At 54.4% G+C, this 20,688-nt stretch overlaps 4 protein-coding genes across 4 annotated transcripts; 3 read left to right on the plus strand and 1 right to left on the minus strand.

The window, feature by feature from the left end:
• Window positions 1-491: 491 nt before the first annotated feature.
• On the plus strand, window positions 492-3,878 carry CCMA1212_002610 (uncharacterized protein; the record flags this gene model as incomplete). The annotated part of the gene is made up of 1 exon (XM_073699990.1): window positions 492-3,878. One exon carries the CDS (start codon window positions 492-494, stop codon window positions 3,876-3,878), a length of 3,387 nt encoding a protein of 1,128 aa, XP_073561220.1.
• A 1,339-nt stretch (window positions 3,879-5,217) lies between these two features.
• Window positions 5,218-10,449, minus strand: CCMA1212_002611 (ATP-dependent helicase SGS1; the record flags this gene model as incomplete). Its single annotated transcript, XM_073699991.1, has 1 exon — window positions 5,218-10,449. The coding sequence occupies one exon, from the start codon at window positions 10,447-10,449 to the stop codon at window positions 5,218-5,220; it is 5,232 nt and encodes a 1,743-aa protein (XP_073561219.1).
• Window positions 10,450-12,342: 1,893 nt separating this feature from the next.
• CCMA1212_002612 (uncharacterized protein) lies at window positions 12,343-13,243 on the plus strand (the record flags this gene model as incomplete). Its single annotated transcript, XM_073699992.1, has 2 exons — window positions 12,343-12,541; window positions 12,597-13,243. The coding sequence occupies 2 exons, from the start codon at window positions 12,343-12,345 to the stop codon at window positions 13,241-13,243; spliced, it is 846 nt and encodes a 281-aa protein (XP_073561218.1).
• Window positions 13,244-14,638: 1,395 nt separating this feature from the next.
• CCMA1212_002613 (Uncharacterized protein) lies at window positions 14,639-20,540 on the plus strand (the record flags this gene model as incomplete). Its single annotated transcript, XM_073699993.1, has 6 exons — window positions 14,639-15,316; window positions 15,382-16,842; window positions 16,914-18,046; window positions 18,106-18,876; window positions 18,937-19,184; window positions 19,246-20,540. 6 exons carry the CDS (start codon window positions 14,639-14,641, stop codon window positions 20,538-20,540), a joined length of 5,586 nt encoding a protein of 1,861 aa, XP_073561217.1.
• Between the last annotated feature and the right edge of the window lie 148 nt (window positions 20,541-20,688).

Here is a 20,688-nt window from a genome sequence, read left to right on the forward strand (position 1 = left end):
GCCTTGATTGGACCGCCGCGAGGAGCAACAGCCCCAAGGCCAGAGCCGGGAGCGACACGACAGGACGACAGGCAGCGTATCAGCACTCGACAATCCCGTGGTGGCGGCGCCGGCATCCAATCTGCATCCGGCCCCTGCTGTTGTCCGCGACAAACCGCTGCACCTCGACACGAAAAGCTCAACAAAATCCTGCATTCCTGGCGTCGCTTCTGCACGACCAGCAACCTCCCTCACATCTCCAGCTTCAATACATCCATACCATCGACTCTCCACCCGACTGCGCCGCCGCACTGCCAGCACGGGCTCAGGGCCCTCGTCCACTGAAATCGCCCACTGAAGGGACACCTGGCGCGGTCCACCACCTACCCGCACCTTAGCGCATCACCTGCACGGCCGCAGCTGCACTGCAGCCATTAGCACTACCTAACCGACCTTCTCCAACCTTCTCTGGGGGCCTCTCTCCGTGAAGCCCCAGCCATCACCCGCGGCCTATGACCACCAGCCACTCCGCTGCCGTCCTCGAGCCGGCCTCGCAGCCAGACCGCGACTCGCCCCCAGCCAACGAGAGCTCGAGAGACTCCGCCGTGGGCCAGAGTCCAAAGCGCGACCGTGAGCGGCAAACCGGCGACCACGATGCAGGCCGTGAGCGTGTAGATCTTGGAACCTTCACTGACGAAATCACTCAGTCGCCCGCCACGCCTCACCATAAGGCAGCTCCAGCTCCCGCTCCAGCTTCAGTGCCCAACTCTGCTCCAGCATCAGCTCCCACGTCGGCGCCGGCGCCAGCTTCGGCCTCGGCTGCAGCTACTCCCACAGCTGCTGCGTCTGTCGCGGCCACTCCTGCAGACGTCAGAAGATCTGCAAACCTGACGCCGAGGACAAGCCGCAGCACGGGTAACAGAAACGTCAACACCACCGCCACCTCCCTCACCGCAGGAAACACCACCAGGAGCAACAACAACAGCAAAATTGGCAGCACCTACAACGACGCGCTCGCGCACGGCTCTCCCGACTCGGCTCTGAGTCCGACCACTGGCAGACAACGCAGCAGCACCCTTCTCGAACCCGATCCGTCGCATGAGCTGCTCGTCGCTGCTTTCCGAAAGACATCGCCAGGTCTTGCTGCTCGCTTGAAGGCTTTGGGACTCGGAGCGGCAAGCAAGAGAGCTACCATCAGCTCCCAGCCCGTCGACATCGGCCGGCTTGACGAAGAACATCTCCGCCAGCTCGACGAGAAGCACCAGGCGGGTTCCATCAGCGCCGTCATCTCTCGGCGCGGTCGCCCCTGGAAAGGCGCCGGTGCCCCGCCTCCCAATCACTATAGATCAACCAGCCAGTCGGACGTCTCCATGTCTCCCGGGTCCGCGGATATTGACCAACTGCCCGAGGTTCAGGTGCCGCAATCACCGCCGAACATGGACACGCAGAAGTATCGCTTGCCCGACCACCTCAACGGCAATGGAACCAAGGTCACTCTGGATACTCGACGCGAACACCTGGAGCGAATCACGCGTCCGCCATCGCCCAAGGAGTATCCGCCTTTGCCCTCCTCTCCTCCCGAAGCCTCGCTCTCCAACTCGCCCATGCAGTCCATGTCCTATTCTCCTTCCTACTCCCCATCCCCACCAACTCCCCCTCCGAAGGAATCGTCACCCGTGGAGGTTACGCCTCCTGAAGTCATCACCTTCAACCACTTCGAGCCAGAGATGAGCTCCTACTTCACCCAGGGCCACAACCGGCCCGGGTCCATCTATACGCTTTCCCGGGCGTCGTTCGCTAACCAGCTTGCTCAACTCAACATGCTCGGCATTCCCGACGCCGAAGCGCTTTCTAACAAGGTGTCGGCTATCCCTACGGCTCCGGTGGCCTCCAAAGCCCTCATCAATGCTGCCGAGCAAATCCGGAGCTGGATCTCAAAGGCCTTGGAGGTTGTCAGTGGGCTGGACAGCGAGGACGACGTCGAGTGGGCCGCAGCCGGGGGCCGTGAAGGCCTGGAGGAGGTTGAAAACGCCATCGCTCGCTTCGAGCATCTCATCAACGCCTATGTCAACGCCATCGACGAGCTGCAGAACCGACCTGATATCGCGACGGTCTCAACCGATGACCTCAACCGGGCCGTTGCCCAGATGGAGGCTATAGCCGAAGAATGGGGCCGCATCAAGCACACTCTGCAAAATGTGCGCAACCAGGTCGAGATTGCCATGGAGTGGGAGGAGCTGTGGAACAGCGTGTTGGGCGACATACAGGGCGAGTTGGACGAACTCGGCCGGCTCGTCTTCGAGATGGAAGAGCGCCGCCACAAGAGCCTCGCTGTCGCTGCAAGCGGCGACAATGTCGACATCGGAGACCTGGAGACCATCGTTGAGGACAACCCTCTCTCAGCTGCGCGACTGCAACCCTCGAACCGCTTCAGCCTGGCGCTACCGATGAGCCCCAACTCGGGAGGAACATCGACCCTGTCTCAGGACGACTCGAGCTTGCTCGCCCTCTTCGCGCGGATGCAGCCTCTACGGGCTTCTCTGGACTTTCTGCCCATGCGGTTGTCCAGCTTTGAAGCGAGGGCGAAGAACGCATTCCCTACCGCCTGTGAGGAGTTGGAAATGCGCCACGAGGGCCTAGACGGGAGCTACCACAAGCTGGAGAAGGACGCCGAGTCTCTGCGTAAGGAGCTCGGGGAGGACAGATGGGTCATTGTCTTCCGCGGCGCCGGACGGCAGGCGCAAAAGATGCACGAGTCTGTCGAGCGGTCTCTCATGAAGCTGAGGGAGGCCATTGACGCCGGGATGCATCTGACGAACCAGCCTGCTATTGCCAAAAAGATTGAGAGCTACGAGGCCAAGAAGACACACTATGGTCCCGCCATCGAACGAGTCCTGGCCATCATCGACAAGGGTGTCAAGGATCGCTTGACCGTCAACGGCGAGATCTTGCGCCTGCACGCGGAGATGCAAACGCGGTGGGAGACGCTCAAGGCCGACATCGCAGAGATGGACCTTGTTCTCGAGGACATTTACGCGGAACGAAAGAGCCAGCAACTGCGCGACTCCATCTCCAGCATGCTCTCCAACGACAGGTCGACCAGTGGCAGCGGCATGGAAACCCCAGGCAGCTCTCCGCCCTCGTCGGTCATCACGTCGTCGTTTGGCCTCGACCCGCGCACGCCCGCGCGGAAGCACAGCAACCAGCTTCGATCCCCCAATGCGAGCTCCTCCAGCGTCCGGTCAACCTCGACCAACCGGCGGGACTCGTCGCTCCCTGCCCCTGTCTCGAGGCTTTCCAAGAAGCCCGGAAACAGGCAGTCTTACTACCCCCCTTCTGCCTCGTCCTCGACCCTTCGCCCTGCCTCGACCATGGGGCAGCGCCCTCGATGGAACACGTCCTCCCACGCCCTGGACTCCGAAAACGGCCGCAGCCCACATCGAACGCCTGTGCCCCAGAGGTCGACGACTTCCATCACGCCCATCTCGACCTCCAAGCTGCCCACTCCTCGAAGTTCCTTGACCCGCACTGGCGCAGAATCCCCCATGAGTGACGCATTTCCCAGGTCGTGGTCCAGGAACGGTCACTCGCGGCTCTCGTTCCGTGAGCGCCTCACTTCCCCTGGGCCTTACTCTCAAACCAACCTGGCAAAGCAACAGCCTGCTCGCCGTTCCAACGTACTTCCAACTTCTTCAAACTTGACCCTTGACAACCTCAGCACTCGTCCCAGCAGCTCTCTGGCTACGTCTCGCCGGAGCAGCTTGCTGCCCACGCCAAGGGGCAGGCCAGAATCAACCCGTGGAACGAGCCCCCTTCCCATCTTCAGCCGGTTTAGTTCCCGCAAATACAGTGACAACTCTCCTGAGCCAAAGGACCTCAAGCCCAGATGGCGATTCTGAAAAGGCGGTATCTGACGGCACGCCCCGAACAAACATCATGGTGTCGGACCTGGAAGGTCTTTGGAATCGGATTGTGTGTTTATTCACCCCCTTTTGTAACCTCTCGAGTCGATGCTTGCTTGATATGAAGCCTCTCATTTCAAAGCTATCCCTGCTTCTTCTGCCTCAGCTCACACTTCGCATGGCATGCCACTCCCGTGCTTTTCAAAAGTAATTTATTTCAGTGTTTTCTTCTTTCATAGCGTGGCGTAAAAGGTTGCAATCACACAAGGAGGAGCGAAGAGAGACAGGCTAGCTGGCGGTGTGGGAGTTGGATGGACAATAACGCGACACCCAAAAAGATGATTGTTCTCTTTTCTCTTTTTACCCTTTATTCTCGCTTTTGAGCGGCATGTTTTGCCATTTATTTACCTCCTCCTCTTCTTCTTCTTCTTCTTCTTCTTCTTCCTCTTCTCCCCTTTCCACTTTTGGGTATCTTTTGTTGGCAACTAATTCGATCCTTTCAACTTCTACTATTCATCCCCCTGAGTGTCCGTGTTCGCTCCTTCTTTGTCATATATTTTATTTGTGCGCTTGTTTCGTCGTTCTTGTCTGTTATAGTTTTGAGATTCCCAGGGCTGTGCTGGTAATAGTGAGCTCTAACAGCTTTGTAGCTGTACTACTTGGAAGACAAGCTTTGTGCAATCGATCGAGAATAGGTTGAGTGGTCTGAATCATGATTTCGATTGTTGAGATTGCAGGTTGTCCTGGCATGGTGGCCATGATTGAGCGATTCTTAATCTATGTGTATCTGTATGTACGTACGCATTGGTAGATGATGGCTTTCATAGAGACTAGATGATGGCTTTCATATATATCAGGAATAGATCTCATTCGCCGATGAAGTCCTTGAAACCGGCCGTACTGATGAGATCAAGGTTATTGTGCGTGAATTCTTTCATGGAGCGAATAGGTATCTATCTATAGCGTATATGCATACACATGCAGACATTCCATCAAATCTACCTAACGCATACGAGTTATCCCCCTCTACCACACACAAGAGCTCCCTCCATCAGGTTCTTCGTCGTCCTTCTCCTTGTACCTCTTGCTCCTCTCTTTTTCTATTTCGCTCCATGGGGACATAAATGGTGATGGTTGATGTAAATGCTTGAAACGCTCAAACGCCAAAAGTCGCCTCGTCAATGCGCCGTGGAAACAATCTCCCGCCCTGACATTGAAAAGGGGGGAGGGGGCCTCCGATACATCTCATACCCCGCGCCGCAACGCAGACAGAAAACACACGCAAACAAACAAACATCCAGGGAATAGCAAAGCCGCTCGTCAATGGGTCAATTCATCATAAAGGCATCAAACCAATCCCTCCTCCGCTCTTCTTGACGATCTTGCCGTCTCGCTTGAACCCGCCACTGCTCCCTCCGCCAGATCGAGACGACGAGCCACCACCAGCCCCGGAGCCACCGCCGCCTCTCCCGCCAGAACCGCTGCCTCGGCGCTGAGAGCCTCCGCCAGAGGCACCTTTCTTGGACCATTTCTTCCCACCAGAGAATCTCCTTCGCCCGCCTCCTCCACCTCCGCCTCCTCCTCCCCGGCTGTATGATCTGCCCCTGGATTGACTTGGCTGACTATTCAGACTCTGCAGCCTGTCGTGGAACGCTTGCACATTCGCTGGTTGTTTAGGGGCAAAGTAGTGAGAGTCTTCTTCCATCCCCATGGCCTCCTCTTCATCCTCATCAATCTCGAGATCCGAACTGATCAGGTCCACTATTTCTTGATCCAAGTTGGAAGCTGAGGCACCGGCACCACCAGACTCCGCCGCAGAGATTTCGCGATAGTATCCCTGGTGCCTCTCCAAGATTGGTATCAGCTTCTTGCCAAACTTCTGGACTTTCTCAACGTCAATGCCAGGAATGCGTTTCATGCTGTCGAGTGAGGTGGTCCAGTTCATGGCCATTTCTTGCAGTTGAGCGTCCGTAAACATGGGTCGTCTCATGTCAAGCCTGTTGCGAATCTGCTCCTCCAGTTGGCGTGCCTCTTGAACGAAAGCATCCACCACATCCTGATGGATATCTGGCAAATCTTCCAGCTTCTGCCTGCCTTGTATAGGTTCAGGGCGTGATGTCTGTTTGGAGCTGATGCTCGAGTTGGTTGGTTTCGCTGGTCGATGCTGAGGAAGCGGCTCGAAGGCCTCGTCTTCATCGGCCATGTCCTCTTCACCTTCGTCTTCCATCTCTTCGTCCGAGACAACGAAGCCATCGTTCACATAGCCGTGTGATGTGGTGGGCAGGTTCGACTCGTCATCGCTATCAACAACTGTCGCTCTTCTTCTGCGTGCGTTGACGGGAGAGGAGACGTATGTGGATTGCACGTTATTAGCCGGCTCTTTTTGCTTCTTGGTAGCCTTCGTTCTCCTGGGTTTCGTCTGGTCTGCATCGCCATTGTCAGAAACCTGGACCGTCAGCATAAGCTTCCGTCTCCCAGTCAGAAACTGATTGGCGGCAGGCCCGATTTGGAGATATTGAATAGCAACTCCATGATTGCCAACAACGTTGTCCTCGTGGAAGCCTTTCTCAGCAGATAGGCGGTCGATAACGCGCACCATCTCGTGCTTCTTCATCCCCCTGGCCATGCCGTGATACTCGTCTGAGTTTTGCATTTCATTGTCTGGATATTTCCTCCCAATCAGGATATCCGCACACTGGTTTGCGGTCAGCCTGTGCTGCTGCTGGACAATTCGTATAGCGGCTATGGCGTATTCAGAGAAGTCCTGCTGCTCAAATACAAGCCCAGCCTGGCAATTGTCGCAAGTCTTGTTGCACTGTGAAGGGCTAAAGTCCTCTCCAAAGTAGCGGAGGACCTCGGTTCGTCGACAATCCGCCTTGTTATCACAGAATGCTGTCACGCGATTCAGCATCACCATCTGTCTTTCCTTCTGCTCGTTATTGCCGTCTCCGTCTAGAATCAGCTTTTTGAGGACTCTTATGTCCCCTTTTCCATAGAACAGGATACAGTCGGAGGGTTTCCCATCTCGTCCCGCACGCCCGGTTTCTTGATAGTAGCCTTCTAAGCTCTTGGGGATGCCATGGTGGATAACGTATCTCACGTCTGGCTTGTCAATTCCCATCCCAAAAGCAATCGTAGCCACTACCACTTTGATTTGTCCCTTTTGCCACGCAGTTTGTACCTCCACCTTCTCCGAGGGTGTGATTAGAGCATGGTAATGACGCGCCGTGATGCCTTGTTCACTGAGCTTCTGAGCAACATCTTCGGCTTGCTTCCGTGAAATTGTGTAGATAATGCCAGTGACATTGGGGTATTTGGCTTTGATTAAAGCAGCGATCTGCTGCGTCACAGCCGGGTTGGAGCCTTTGGGCCGGACCTCGTAGTAGAGGTTCGGACGGTTGAAGCTTTGCGAAAAGACTTGGCAGTTCTTCATACGAAGATTGTGTTTGATGTCGACAATGACGTTCTGTGTGGCAGTGGCCGTCAATGCCATGACAGGAACCTGGGGGAACTTGGCCCGAAGCTGTCCCAGAGTCTTGTAATCAGGACGAAAGTCATGGCCCCATTGGCTTACGCAGTGAGCCTCATCGATGACGATGCGAGCAAACTTCTTATTCCGGTACAAGTTCTGCATGGCGTTCATGAACTGGGGGCTTTTGCTGGCCATTTCGGGTGTGACGTAGAGAAGCTCGATGAAGTGCTCTGGATTCCGCTCATCGAAAGCAGACATGACTTGCCGCTTGTACTCTGGCGAACACTCGCTGTTGAACGCAACAGCCTGTATCCCCAGAGCTTTCATGTGATCTACTTGATCTTGCATCAAGCTCAGCAGGGGTGATACGACGATAGTGACACCTCTTGTTTTGCCGGACTTGACAACAGCTGGAAGTTGGTAGCAGAGGGACTTTCCACCACCCGTTGGCATCAGAACAAAGGCATCTTCTCCTGCCAAGGTGGCGTTGATGGCTTCCAGTTGGTTCTGTCGGAAGCCCTTCATCCTGAATCGATCTTTCAAAGTCTTCTGCACGTCTGCAGACCAAGGATGCCTCATCAGCTCCGCCGGTATCCTTGTCTGGGATGGATCGGGAGGTGGTTGTCTTTTGGAGACTTGCTTCTGCTTTGGCGCCGGCACAGCGTTTCCAGATGTTTCTGAGAATGCTCGTCGGGTGTCCAGAGGCGGTTCGCGAGCAGACTGCCGTACCTCATAGTCTTGAGCAAATGCAAGCATATCAGCATCGTCACTAAAGTCGCTAAACTCATTTGCTGCGCGCTGAGTGCGACTCCTCTGAGGGGCGTTGCGTGCCTCGGCTGGAGTGGCCTTCTTCACCGGTTTGGGTAGCAGCTGCATTTCCATGTCTTCAATGTCAGAGAAGAAATCCTCCTCGGCGTCCACATCGTGATCCAGTGTTGGCACTGATCTTGGAGCAGACGTTGAGGCGTAATCGGGCAACCGATTGGTGCGTGATGACTCTCGTGGAAATGGTTTAGATCTTGAGTTTTGGTTCTCTTGGGATAGAAGCCCGCTCCCACCTGTCAGCCTCTGAGCCGGAATGGGCTCGTTCCAGAGCTGTGACCGAACAGGTTCCGGGAGTTGGGTCTGATGGACGACCTGAGTCCCTCCCAAAGGCAGTGGAACGTCTCTTGAGCTTCGTGACATGTTGACCATGCCCCCATGCCCAGCTTGAGTTCCAAGCACAACGATATGATCATCTCTCCGACCCGTGGCAGGAGTCTCAAGAGTCTGTAATAGGTTAGCTTCGGTGAGGCCTGCTGCAGCCAGCATTTGGGAGAGCTCTCGTTCTTTCGTCTCGACGTGCTCAGTAAGCTCATCCAGCCGGGCTTCTTCTTCATCTGTATTTATACCTTCGGCGTATGATCGGGCTACCTTCTGTGCCACTGCCTCTCGTTGCTGGTGTAAAGTTCTGTAGTGCTTCACTGACAGATCGAGATCCCGAGTCGCCTTTTGTTGTCTGACGAGCCGTTCTTTCTCCGCTTTGATCTCGTCTCTCTTGTCCTTCGGCAGTCTGTCATTGATGGCTTGCATAAAGTCCCGGTCATTCTGCCGGATTTGCTCGTCCAACGAATCGCATCTTTTTGCGAGAAGCTGCGAATCCGACACTATTCTGGACAAGAGTTTTGATGACTGACTGGATGGCATGAACGGCTGCTGCGGATGGAGGATTTCGTTCACATTGTCGGCAGTCGCTATGCTCTGGGTTTCGGATGGGCTTTGATGAGAAGCCTCCAGATCTCTGGCCTGTGCTCGCCGGGGAGCTGGTGGTGACCCTTTTTGTCTAGATTCAGGGGCCGTAGGTAGATCTTCAACATCCATAATGAAGTCATCTTCCTCCAGGTTGGCGAAAGGCTTCACCTGGTCCTTCCTCGCAGCAGCTGGAACTGACGGTGGAGTCACAAATTCATCGTCAGAATCGGGAATGCAATACTCGTCGGATCGGCGATGCTCAGTTTGATGAACATGATTGTCAAGGGGATCCGAAGACGCAGAACGCTGGCCAGAAACTTTCGCCTTCTTCCGTCTCTCGGAGCTCGTGAGGGCGTAGTCGTTATCTGGCGTCCGCTTGATAGGAGACGGTGATCTTCGATTGGCAAGGCGTCCCAAGGGAGATGAAGATCCAGCCAAAGGTAACTTGGAAGACCCTGCCTTAGCACTCTGTGATGATTTAGTAACAATGGGCATCCCAGTAGTTTGAGGGTCTCGCACGGCAGAACTGACTTTCTTCACGGAATGTCGACCAGGAGTCGGGACAGGAGGAGAGGTTCCCAGGATCTGATAGACATCGGGGAACTGAGTATCAGCACCGGCGTCGACATCACCAGCGTCAGCACTCTTCCTCTTTTTGGACTTGGGCAACGGTGCCTCCCAGGATGCGTCCTTTTCAGTCCAGACTTTGACATCCTCGCCAAACTCTTCCGATTCATCAGATGCGCCAGTTGTTCTTGTCAGATCCATGTACTCCAAATCGTCAACGTCGAAGTCTGCAAAATCAGCGTCAAGCCCTGGAGATGGACTGCGGCGTGACGGGCCTGGTTTTGCCGGTGAAAGGACGAATTGCTTTGGTTTGGCGGATCCCGGGGTTGCAATCGGGCCATTGGATTTGGGGATATCAGAAACTACTCTCTCGGATTGGGCGCCACTCGTCTTGAGAGTCTCGTTTAAGCGCTGTTTGAACTGGCTTTCTGATGACGGCGTTGCAAGTCTGCCATTTTGCGACAAAAGCGAAGGCTTCTTGGACCCGGTAGACAAGTCTAGGCGGCCCATGTTGTCGTCCTCTACAGCCACCACTTCTGTATCCAGTGAGACCTCTTCTCTCTTCGGCGGGCCATTTGAGCTCCAGGATTCGTGAGCCTGGTGTGTACGTCTGTCTCCTCCAGCTGATACGGTGGTTGCCTGACTTAATTCTGCCGTACGACCGCTTGCAGACTGTGATTGCGAAACTCGAAACGATGCTGAATCGCTGGCTTGGGGAAGCTCTCGAGCGGCGGGCTTTGATAAGGCGGCGTTCTTCAACAACCAGGAGAGGTGGCCTGACAGGTTATTTCGAGTCATGAAGCCGGCTTATGAATGCCAGACTGGTCCGCATTTGCAGTTCTGGCGAGCATTGGAGCCGGTCTCTCGTATCGTATCGCTGGTGTTTTGATGCCTGTCAACAGCTGTTGCTCGGTTTATGCGGCGTGATAACAATAGTTGGAAGTCGCGTATCGCGTTGGTTAGTCAGCAGATGCGACAGCACGTGATCCATTAAACGCGCTCAGCGGTAGTCGGAGAATGTGCGGTTCACGATGGTGTATTAGGTAATGCAGCCAACTTCAACATCATGGCTACAGAACAAGATCAGTCAAGCAGTCAATTGAAGAGACCCAAGACAGTTGCTTCGTGGAATCAAGAGTGAGCGATTATGTGCGGAGATTAAGAGAGGAGAAGATTGAAATTGGGGTGAGATGGTGATCGGAGCAACACGGATCAATCACCGGGTGGAACATAGACTACATAGTTCTGCCGGGCATTTACATGGACGGGAGCCAACGAACATTGACAAATTACTGCTTGAGGCTGCGAGAAGCTATCAATGGTTGCTTTAAACGTGTGCTGCATCTTTGAATCGATGGATACTCAAACATGGAGCAGCTGTTCCGTGAGGGGAGCACAATACAGCCCTTAGTTACCCGCCTGGCACAAAGCACAAACCTGCCCATCAATAACTATTATGTTCTTCGCTGCTATTACTCTAAAAATGTACTGCGAAGAGCTTGATTCTACCGGTCAACATCATCTTTTCAAAATAGCTTCAATACAATGATAGTGATGTCTAGGCATGCCAGCTTTACTTACAACCCTTACCCACAAGCCATACGAGCATGTGACAAGTTCACGGCTCTTCAAGATCTGTATTTCCGAGTCATTCAATTCCACGTTTCGACATGGATTAGAATCAATGTCTATTATAACTCTATTTTTTACCATATCACAATCACTGCCTGAAGCAGCATGTCGCTGCAAACTCACAGTAGAAAGCAGCAGCGGCTGTCGGCGGCATCGGTGGAGTCGTGATCAGATCGCCTCCCGGCCCGCACGGCTGGCTGGACGGCAGCCGGCCGGGGCCCACGCCGGATGGCTGCAGGTGTAACGGCTTTCGCAGCCACGCCGCTTTAAGCCGAGATTTCTTTTTTTCTTCTCACACCATGGATGGCGGCGTCCCAGGGGTCAGATACGTAAGGATTATCTAAGAGCCTGTGAATGACCCCGGAAGTCGGCTCCCTGAGTTTTTTGACACTACGCAGTGGTTGCTATCCATAGAAGCGCCAAGGAAGTTCATCGGAACAGACGTGATTCCAGTGCAACGTCCGTTGCAGTGATGCCATCTGATTCACTTCTACAAAGTGCATGATTGTACAGACTGCTGTTCGCCTTTTTCCGTGACGGCATGACGGAATCTGCATACAGAATGTTTGCACGAAATCATGACGCGGAAACGTTGTTTGTCGTAGGTATCAGACAGTCTTACATCTCGATCCCGAGTGCATGGCCAAGCTTCCTTGCTCAATGCGGTGAAGCGATCAGGACACCCCTCAATCTGACACGCATGCCATTTACTTGGTTCTTCAAGCAGCGATGACCAGATCGTATGCGCTGCCCGCATGGTAGTTGGCCGGAAGAGGCCGTTATCTGCTTCCCCCTTTCAAGACCTGGCCTGGATCCTGGCTTCGGCGTGGGGCCGGCGGATATCCATTTTTTTCAACCGTGCCTCAGACGGATCTCGGTCCCGACGCCTGCAATAAATCAAGACGCAGTCCCTGATTCAGTCTTTTACACACCATTTCTTGATGTGCGGCCCTTTTCTGGCAATTAGATGATTTCTCCGAGGCGGTCGTAGTACAGGATCATCATTTCTTCTGGCTCCTATATTCGAGTGTCATAACAATAACATATACGACGAATACGATGGCCGACACACATGAAAAAGTCACAACGCCGCCGATAGACGCTAGTCGAGAAGGGTCTCTCTATGCCGGACAGCAGACGCCAGCAAAGGGATCTCACAAGAACAATGAACTCGTCGACTACCTTTCACAAGACATTCGAACAACACTATTCGTTGAGCTCCAACTCCTGCTGATAACGTTCTGCACAGGCATCCAGGGTAAGCGGGCGCTTGTTTGAGCATCTTCTCTCCGTATATTGTAAGACTGACACAGATTGTATCACAGATGCGACGACGTTCCCCGATTATCACTGCTTCGCCTCAAACCAGACCGGCAACACCATCTTCCTCTGTCTGGCACTAATCATACCGCAATTTAACGGCGACATGTTCTACACCGCAAACATCGGCACAGGACTGGGCGTTTTCCTTGTCGCAGGCTGGTTGACCGGCCAAGTTGGCCACATCGTCGGACCCCGCAAGCGATGGTGGCTTATTCTTTGCAACTTGATTCAAACCGGTCTCGTTTTTGCTGCGACTGGTATTCAATATCGGTACGGAGTTCACGATCATGGTTGGACAGCCATTGTTGTCGTCGCCCTGTTGGCGTTTGCTGCCGGCAGCCAAGTGGTGCAGTCCCGAAGCTTGGCCGCGACTGAAATCAGCACTGCGATGGCGACGGCAGCGTGGGTGGACCTGATGATTGACCAAAAGCTCTTTGTTCTGGACAACCGGCCGCGAACGAGGCGAGTTGCTTTTCTTTTGGCGCTTGTCATTGGGGGTTTGGTCGGTGCCCTGATTTATCGGACTGCCGGATCAGGGGCTGCGCTTGCTGTGTCTGGCGCGGGCAAGGGACTCGCTGGTCTGTTGTACATTTTTTCAGGGGCTGAAAAGAAGAAGGTCAACACATCTGAGGTGTGAGAGATGGAAAGCATCGATCTGTTCTTCAAGGCGTTTTTTGGTTCGAGGGTCTTTGGTTGGGAAAAAAAGCGAGCGAGATTCGATTTGCAACCAGCGTACAGGGTAATCGATAGCGGGCGTCTTGTTTGCGGCGTTGGAGGAGACAAACCGGACGAAGTAGACACACATTTTCATTGACTTTTTGGTTTTCAAACATGACGACGATTGGCTAAAGAAACACTGTACCTCATCTGGTGCTTGATGTTTGGTTGAAGGCTCCTTGCTTCGTTTTGACATTGATGATGGGTTTGTAGAGTCCACACCACCCTTACCTCCGTCACAGGAATCGCGAAGTGAAAGATGATTGAATATTTTTCTCTTGAGCTCAAAAAGTTAACGACGACAAATACCTTATCTAAGCGTATTTCTTGACAGCTACCTAGTAGTGGACAAGCTGTTTTCGATCCCAAGTGAATACCTAGGGAGGCGGAGGGGGGATTTCACCGACTCAAAGCGAACCCTGTATACAGCAATGGCCGGAATCAGGCATCCATGTGGATAGATGCTTGAACCTTCCCGATTCAAGCAATTATCTCTCCAAGTGAGGATGATCTGGAGGATAATTCGTATTATTTTGGGCATTGCCTCTCGTGTAAATCTTTCGACAGGCGGTGGGATGGAAATTGAAGGTCCTCCTTCCTGCAAGTGCGAGAATGAATCCCCGTCATTTGCTCGTCTCCACCGCCTTCTGCCTGATCTGGTAATCTTTCACTGCCCGGCCATCGCAATTCTCCGCTCCGGCCAGGCTGCCATAGTGGGGCCGGCAGCTCGACCGAGCTCCCAAGCGAAGCTCCAACCAGGCACCAGCGACCCTCTCTGGCGATGCCCTCGTCTGGTGTCTCCATCCAGGCGCCGGTCACGGGACTTCGCGATGCAGTCGCTCCCCCTTCTCCAGGCAGCAGACCCCCTGGACGACGGACAAGCGCGTTCTCGCGTCGTGGTTCCGTGCCCTTTTCAGCTGCGAGCGCTACATTTACCGCCAAGATGCTACCAAGATGCCACCGTCGTTAGCGGCTGTTCCACAGCTCTAGTGCCTGGGAGGACGAGGATGGATCGTCTTGTGGGATGAGTGAATCGCCTCAGCGTCTTTCGATCTACTAGCTCCTGGCGAGCTGGAGATGTATAAAGCATGTCGTTGATCCGTTCGTTTCCCGGCCTGATTCCCAAGCCATCTCGCATCTCACGGGTCTTTTCTTAGCTGGACCCGACTCGACGCGGTGAATCTCGTCCTTCTTGTTTGTTACGAGCTTCTGTTCTTCTCAACCACCACCGTCATCGTTAATTGCCTCGCTGTGCGAGCTATCTTTCTTCGTCCAACTCCAACCTGCCTTCAATTGACTCGACTCACACGCGGCAATGGCTCTTCCAGACTTCCCCGAGCTGCCTGCGCCCCAGGCGGACCTGGTCAACTACATTGCCCAGAATCCAGCCAAGCCAATGGTTGAGATCATGGAACCCTACCGCAGATACGAAGCTCACCTGCGCTCTGTTTTTGCCCAGGACAGGGAGAACCCCATCCTCAAGGACCCTTACCTCAATCTCGTTCCTCTGTTTACTGATGCTACCAAGAGCATCACCACGCGTGCTCGAGATCTAGCCTCTGAATCGGAAGAGGAAAAGTCCAAGTACATCATGGCGCTGCCGGACGACAAGCGCCGCCCACATGGATCACCGGCAACTGTTGCCGATCTGGCCGAATTCCAAAAGAACTTTGGCATCTTCTCGGAGTCTTCTCTCGCCGAGCTCGACTGGAATAACGTTGTGGCAGCTGGTTCCTCCGTTGTCAACACGTTGCTGCCCGTTCCCAGCGAGTTCAAAGCGAATAAGAGAAAGCTCCGCGAGTATTATCACGAAAAGTTCTGCCCTGCGTCCGACGTTGACCTCTTCTTGTATGGCCTTACTCATGACGAGGCCATTGAAAAGATCAAGCAGATCGAGCAGTCGATTCGGGACTCGATCCTGAGCGAAGTCACTATCGTCCGCACGAAATATGCCATCACTATTGCCAGTCAATATCCCGTTCGGCATGTGCAGGTAAGCACACACCTACTCGACGTGCGGGCTTGATCAGGCCTTTTATTGAGACTGACCCTTCACAGGTCGTTCTCCGTGTGTACAAGTCAGTCAGCGAAATCCTCACTGGATTCGACATTGATGCCGCTGGCGCCGCCTACGACGGTAAGCAAGTCTATGTGGCTCCTAGGACTCTGGGCAGCATCATTACGCAGATCAACCACGTCGATCTTTCCAGACGCAGTCCGTCTTATGAGAATCGCTTGTCCAAGTACTCTCATCGAAACTTCGAGGTGTACTGGCCTGAGCTTGACAGGTCCCGCGTTGACCCAACGATTTTCGAGAGGAGCTTCCAACGAACTTTGGGACTTGCCCGTCTACTTGTCCTGGAACGACTGCCAACCACGCATGCTCGCGATGCGTACCTCAACAAGAGGCGCCAGGAGCGCGGCCGGCCGGCGTTGCAGCGCAACCACTTCAGCCTCAAAGGAAATCTCAAGTCCTACCACGAAGACGAGGTTGCCGATTGGCTCTCCGAGGAAGACGTCAGCAACTATCACACCTTCACTATTCCGTATGGTGAGAAATTCAATGCAAAGCGGATTGAGAAGCTCTGCTACACACGAGACTTGCTCCTCAACGCCGAATGGAACCAGCCAAAGGAGCGCGAAGTCTACCTGCATCGCCACCCTGCATTCTTTGGCAGGGTGGAGGACGTGATTGAGGACTGCTGCGGCTCCTGCCCCAAGCCAGTGACCCCTGAAGAGATCGAAGTCGCCGAGAAGGAGGCCGAGATTTACATCTCTGGCAAGGTCACCTTTCTCATTGACGATCCCGGCAGGCAGCAGATCGGATCGTTCAATCCTTTGACGGAGCAGGACTGGACTGACATGGCTTATGTCGGCAACACAGCTAGGTTGTTCCAGTCCATTGTCGACAATGACGCCGATGATGTCCTGAACTGGCTGTCCCAAGAAGGCGCAGACCCGAATCAGAGGGATTATACCGGCCGAGCACCGCTTCATCTCGCTGTCATGGTTTCCACTCCAGAAGTTGTTCGTTGTCTTGTTGACCACGGTGCTCGCCTAACCGCTCGTCTTGCGGATGGTCGAACGGCTCTTCATCTCGCCGCTGCCAGAGGCCATGCCGAGATCATCAAGATCCTGATGGACAAGAGTGATGAGAATGAAGCAGCTGAAGAGGACAGGAAGGACAAGCGACGCAAGGCTGCCAAGGCTCAAGGGAGTGACAACGATGAAGGCACTGAGAAGTCACCCGAGGGAGCCGAGGATGCAGAGGAAGATTCAGATATGGAGGTTGTGGACAACGCCGAAACAGAAACAGACGCACACTCCATCGTTACTGGATCGTTCGTCAAGGTGGAAAAGGGCAAGGAGAACACAAGTACGGAGGAGCCGGCGCTCGACGAGCCCGAGGAAGGACCAGACTTCTACCAGATCAATGTACTCGCGTGGGATGTCCCATGCTCTCCTCTCCATCTTGCTATTGCAGGAGGGCATGAAGAGGCTGTAAAGGCCCTTTGTGATGTGAGTATCATGACCGGCTGTCGATGTCCAGCTCAAGCCATTGATTTGTTTGAAAGCTAATGCCAACATAGTATGGGGCCGATTCGATCCTCCCCGTCAAATTCCTGAATGTTCCTCAACACTCGAATCAAGCGGCTGCCATCCTTACCTTGACGCTTGCACTCTCGCTGCCGACAGAAAAGGCCAAGTCTATGGCGTTGTTGCTTCTCCAGCTCGGCGCCACCTGTTCCCAGGCCGATTCCGACGGGTGTACCGCCTTCCATCGTTATGTCGACAGAGGCAGCGTCGACATGGTTGGAACACTCATTGACAGCGACCCCAGAGGCACTCAGGCAGCCATCAACCACTTGTTCTTCGCAGGCCATGCGTGGAGCCCCGATGTCGTCTCGCCACTTCAGTCTGCCCTCGATCGAGGCGACCCAATCCTTGTCCTCAAGCTTTTGAATGCTGGGGCCTCGACCGAGATCGACTTTGATACGTGGCTCAAATCGGCCAAGGTGACTCCCTCACAGTCCAACCACCTCGCAAACCCCGACATGGCCAAGGCGAGGTATGCGCAGTCGGTGGAGCAGCCTTTAATCACGGCGATCCGGTCAGGCGATGTCGATTCGGCGATCCTTCTCTTGGACCACGGGGCAAACCCCAACGCGCTCACCCGCGAAACGGAGAATGCAATGTTGAATGAGTCGCAGCGCAATTACACCCTCGGAGTCGCGGCATTGGACATGGTTCAACGGCTGATCAAGAAGTTGCGCGAATACGATGGAGAAAAGCCGAAGACGAGATACACAGAGCCCGAGAAACTGCCAGATTTTGATCCTTATTTGAAGGATCTCAAGCCCGGCACATATCAACACTGCGTAGTTTCCCACAGGATCAAGGCGGCTCAAGAACAATACCAGCAGGATAGAGATAATTACGACAAAGAGTTGCAGAAAGTGACTAACCGCAGTGGCATTGCCGAAAAAGCAAACGCAATCAAAGAAAAGATTGAGGACCTTGTCAAGCTGGAAGGTATCCTTGTTGCCAAAGGCGGTCTGATTTTCACTGAGCTTCATCCAGACATCAAGATGACTGGCCGGACCAACAACTATTACCCCGGAGGGTATGTGCCCCTTTACCACCGCCAGAAAGATGAGCCCAAAATCATGTTCTATGGGGATGAGTCCATGACTGAGTCGAGGAGAGAGGGATATCTGGGATTGTAAGTCCATGTCCGTTACGCGAGATCAAGGCACACCACTAACACTACTGGGTTTTCAGGATGGAAGCAGCCTGGACTGGGGATGTGGAAACGATCAAATCCCTGACTCTTCGAGCTTGGGGTCCCAACAACGAGCAGCCACCATGCAAGATGGCAATCTACGACAACAGCCAGAACTCCCCCTTTTCGGTTGCTTTTCTTCGTGGCCACCACGCAGCGTCCAAGGCTATCCTGGAGATCATCAGGGCCCAGTGGTCAGCACCTGAAAAGGAGAAGGTCCGGTACAAGATGCAGTCACGAGATGACGATGACGAGAGTGAAGACCATGACGACGACAGCGATGAGCCGGAGTCGGACGACGAGCTTCGCATTGTCTCGGAGACGATCGACAAGGCCTTCACCATTGATGATGTTGGGCAGATTTCTATGCAGGTCAAGTCTCATACCAGGCCCTTGGATGTGATCCTGGGCAATGCAAATCGTATCATCACCAAGGATGGCGCACCGCCCGAGCTCGGCGGGCCGGCCAGTCTCTTGCTACAAGCCATCAAGGCAGAGGACACAACTAGCCTGAAGTTGCTTTTGGGATTGATCAAAGAGTACGAAGGTTCGGAGTTGACTGGTGACGAAGAAGGAACCAGCAAGAGATTTAACCTGGACTCGAGCCACTTCCTTTTCGCAGTCCAAAGCGGGAACACGGAAGCACTCAGTCTCCTCATCAAGCGAACTGGCGCAGGAATCCCCCTGGATCATCTCGTCAAGAAGAGCGGTGCCGAGCTGAAGCAGAAGCCCCGCTACTACCAAGGCCTGACGGTCTATGGAAAGAAGAGGTATGAACATGCCAGCCAAGACATGGCGAGAGAACTCCTTTTGACTGACATCTCTATCAGAAAGGACTGGGCACAGGCCGGCCGTAACATGGTCGTCAGAACCACGGGGATCCAGACGCCGCCTCTTCTTCACGCAGCACTTGGCGGCCGCCTCGAAGCAGTCGAGTTCTTCTTGAGCGACAAGCCTCATCGTTTGTACGCCGAGTTTGCAAAGTCCAAGGCCGCTCTTGAGGATCCTCGGCTTAAGCATCTCATTCAGAGCCCAATCGGCTTTGACCGGGTCATTTCCAAATGGCTTGGTGCAGACAGTGAGCTCTCTTCTTTGTACAACAAACCACCATAATGCATGCTGACAAAAGGTCCTTGCAGACGACTTCGTGCTGCACACGGCCATCTTGGCATCGCCCTCCGAGAACTCAGTCAAGTTGGTCAAGTACTTGATCGAATCCTTCCCCGACTCAATTGAGAGGAAGACGTCCGATGGCGACACGCCGCTGATGCTGGCTTGTCGGCTTGGTTACGTCCAGTGTGCCAAGATGCTCATCGACGCAAATGCCAACCAGTGCACTCGCAACCACCAGGGAGAAAACATCTTGCATGCGGCCGTGGCTGGAAACCCGATGGCCCGTAGCCTTCGCCGCCTCTTGGACATACTCGATCCCGGTCTCCGAAGTCATCTGTTCACGGAGCGCAAGAGTCTGCAGGCAAACGGCCTGACGCCACTACACGCCTGGATCTCGCAAGTCTCCGGTGTAAGCCAGCACGACAACTCCGCCTACTTTTCGAGGCGCACGAGGCGCTGGCGATACCATCATCACCCTGCGCCGGTGCCCTATACCCGGACTGTGAACATTGTGGAAATGCTGAAGCTGATGCTGGAGTACTCCAATGGCGAGGAGCTGGACATGCTCAACGGCGCCGGTGACACTTGCCTGCACACGGCCATCATGCAGAAGATGGTCTCCATCGTCAAGGTGCTCGTCGATTTCAAGCCGCAGCTGCTGCACAGGGAAAACGCCGTCGGCCGCACTCCAGCCGAGGTGGCTCAGGACAAGGTGACAGCCGACCAGTTCGCCCACCAGGCCAAGGTCCAGAGGCAGCGGGTCGACAAGCTCGACGCCTGGCCCACCAAGGCCGTCACCGACTTCGGGACGTGCTCGACCGTCGAGGGTCTCAGCCGCGAGCAGCTCCGCGAAAAGGTGGTCGAGCTCGGCCTCAGCGGCGAGTACAAGCGCCGCGTGGTGGCCGCCATCATCGGCGCCGTCGGCCTTGCGCAGAGCAAGGAGTCGCTCAACCCTGCGGCCTGCAACAAGGTCATCTGGGACCTCTGCAAGACCGCCATGGACAAGAACCCCGGGAAGCGCCGCCTCGTCAGCCTCAACGAGGCCAACGACGTCGCGAGGCGGCTCGGCGAGAAGCACGCCGCCTCGCGCTACTTTTCCGTCCAGGGCCGGGCAGAGGACGATGACGAGGAAGAGAAGGAGGAAGACGAGGCCGAAGGGGATGAAAAGGACAACACGAGGGACTTCGCTGCCAAGCAGCTCTCGTCGAAGCTGGGCCAAGCTTGGAGCATCAACAGCTATGTCGCTGAGCAGTATGGCATTGAGAAATGCGGCGCGTGCGGGTTGTACCATGAGGGAATGTGCAATCTCAACCTCCAATGAACTTGAATAGCGTTCTTTTATAGGTCGACTTGGGCTGCATGGCAGGGTCGGATGATGAAATTGAGCACATATAAGCGACGAGATGGTTGAATAAGGATATATTTTTTTTTCCAACATTGCAACGATGTTTGAACAGGGTGTTTTCTTT

The sequence above is a fragment of the Trichoderma ghanense genome, assembly GCF_004382785.1.
Source record: "Trichoderma ghanense strain CCMA-1212 chromosome Unknown scaffold_2, whole genome shotgun sequence".
Classification (NCBI taxonomy): Eukaryota; Fungi; Ascomycota; class Sordariomycetes; order Hypocreales; family Hypocreaceae; genus Trichoderma; species Trichoderma ghanense.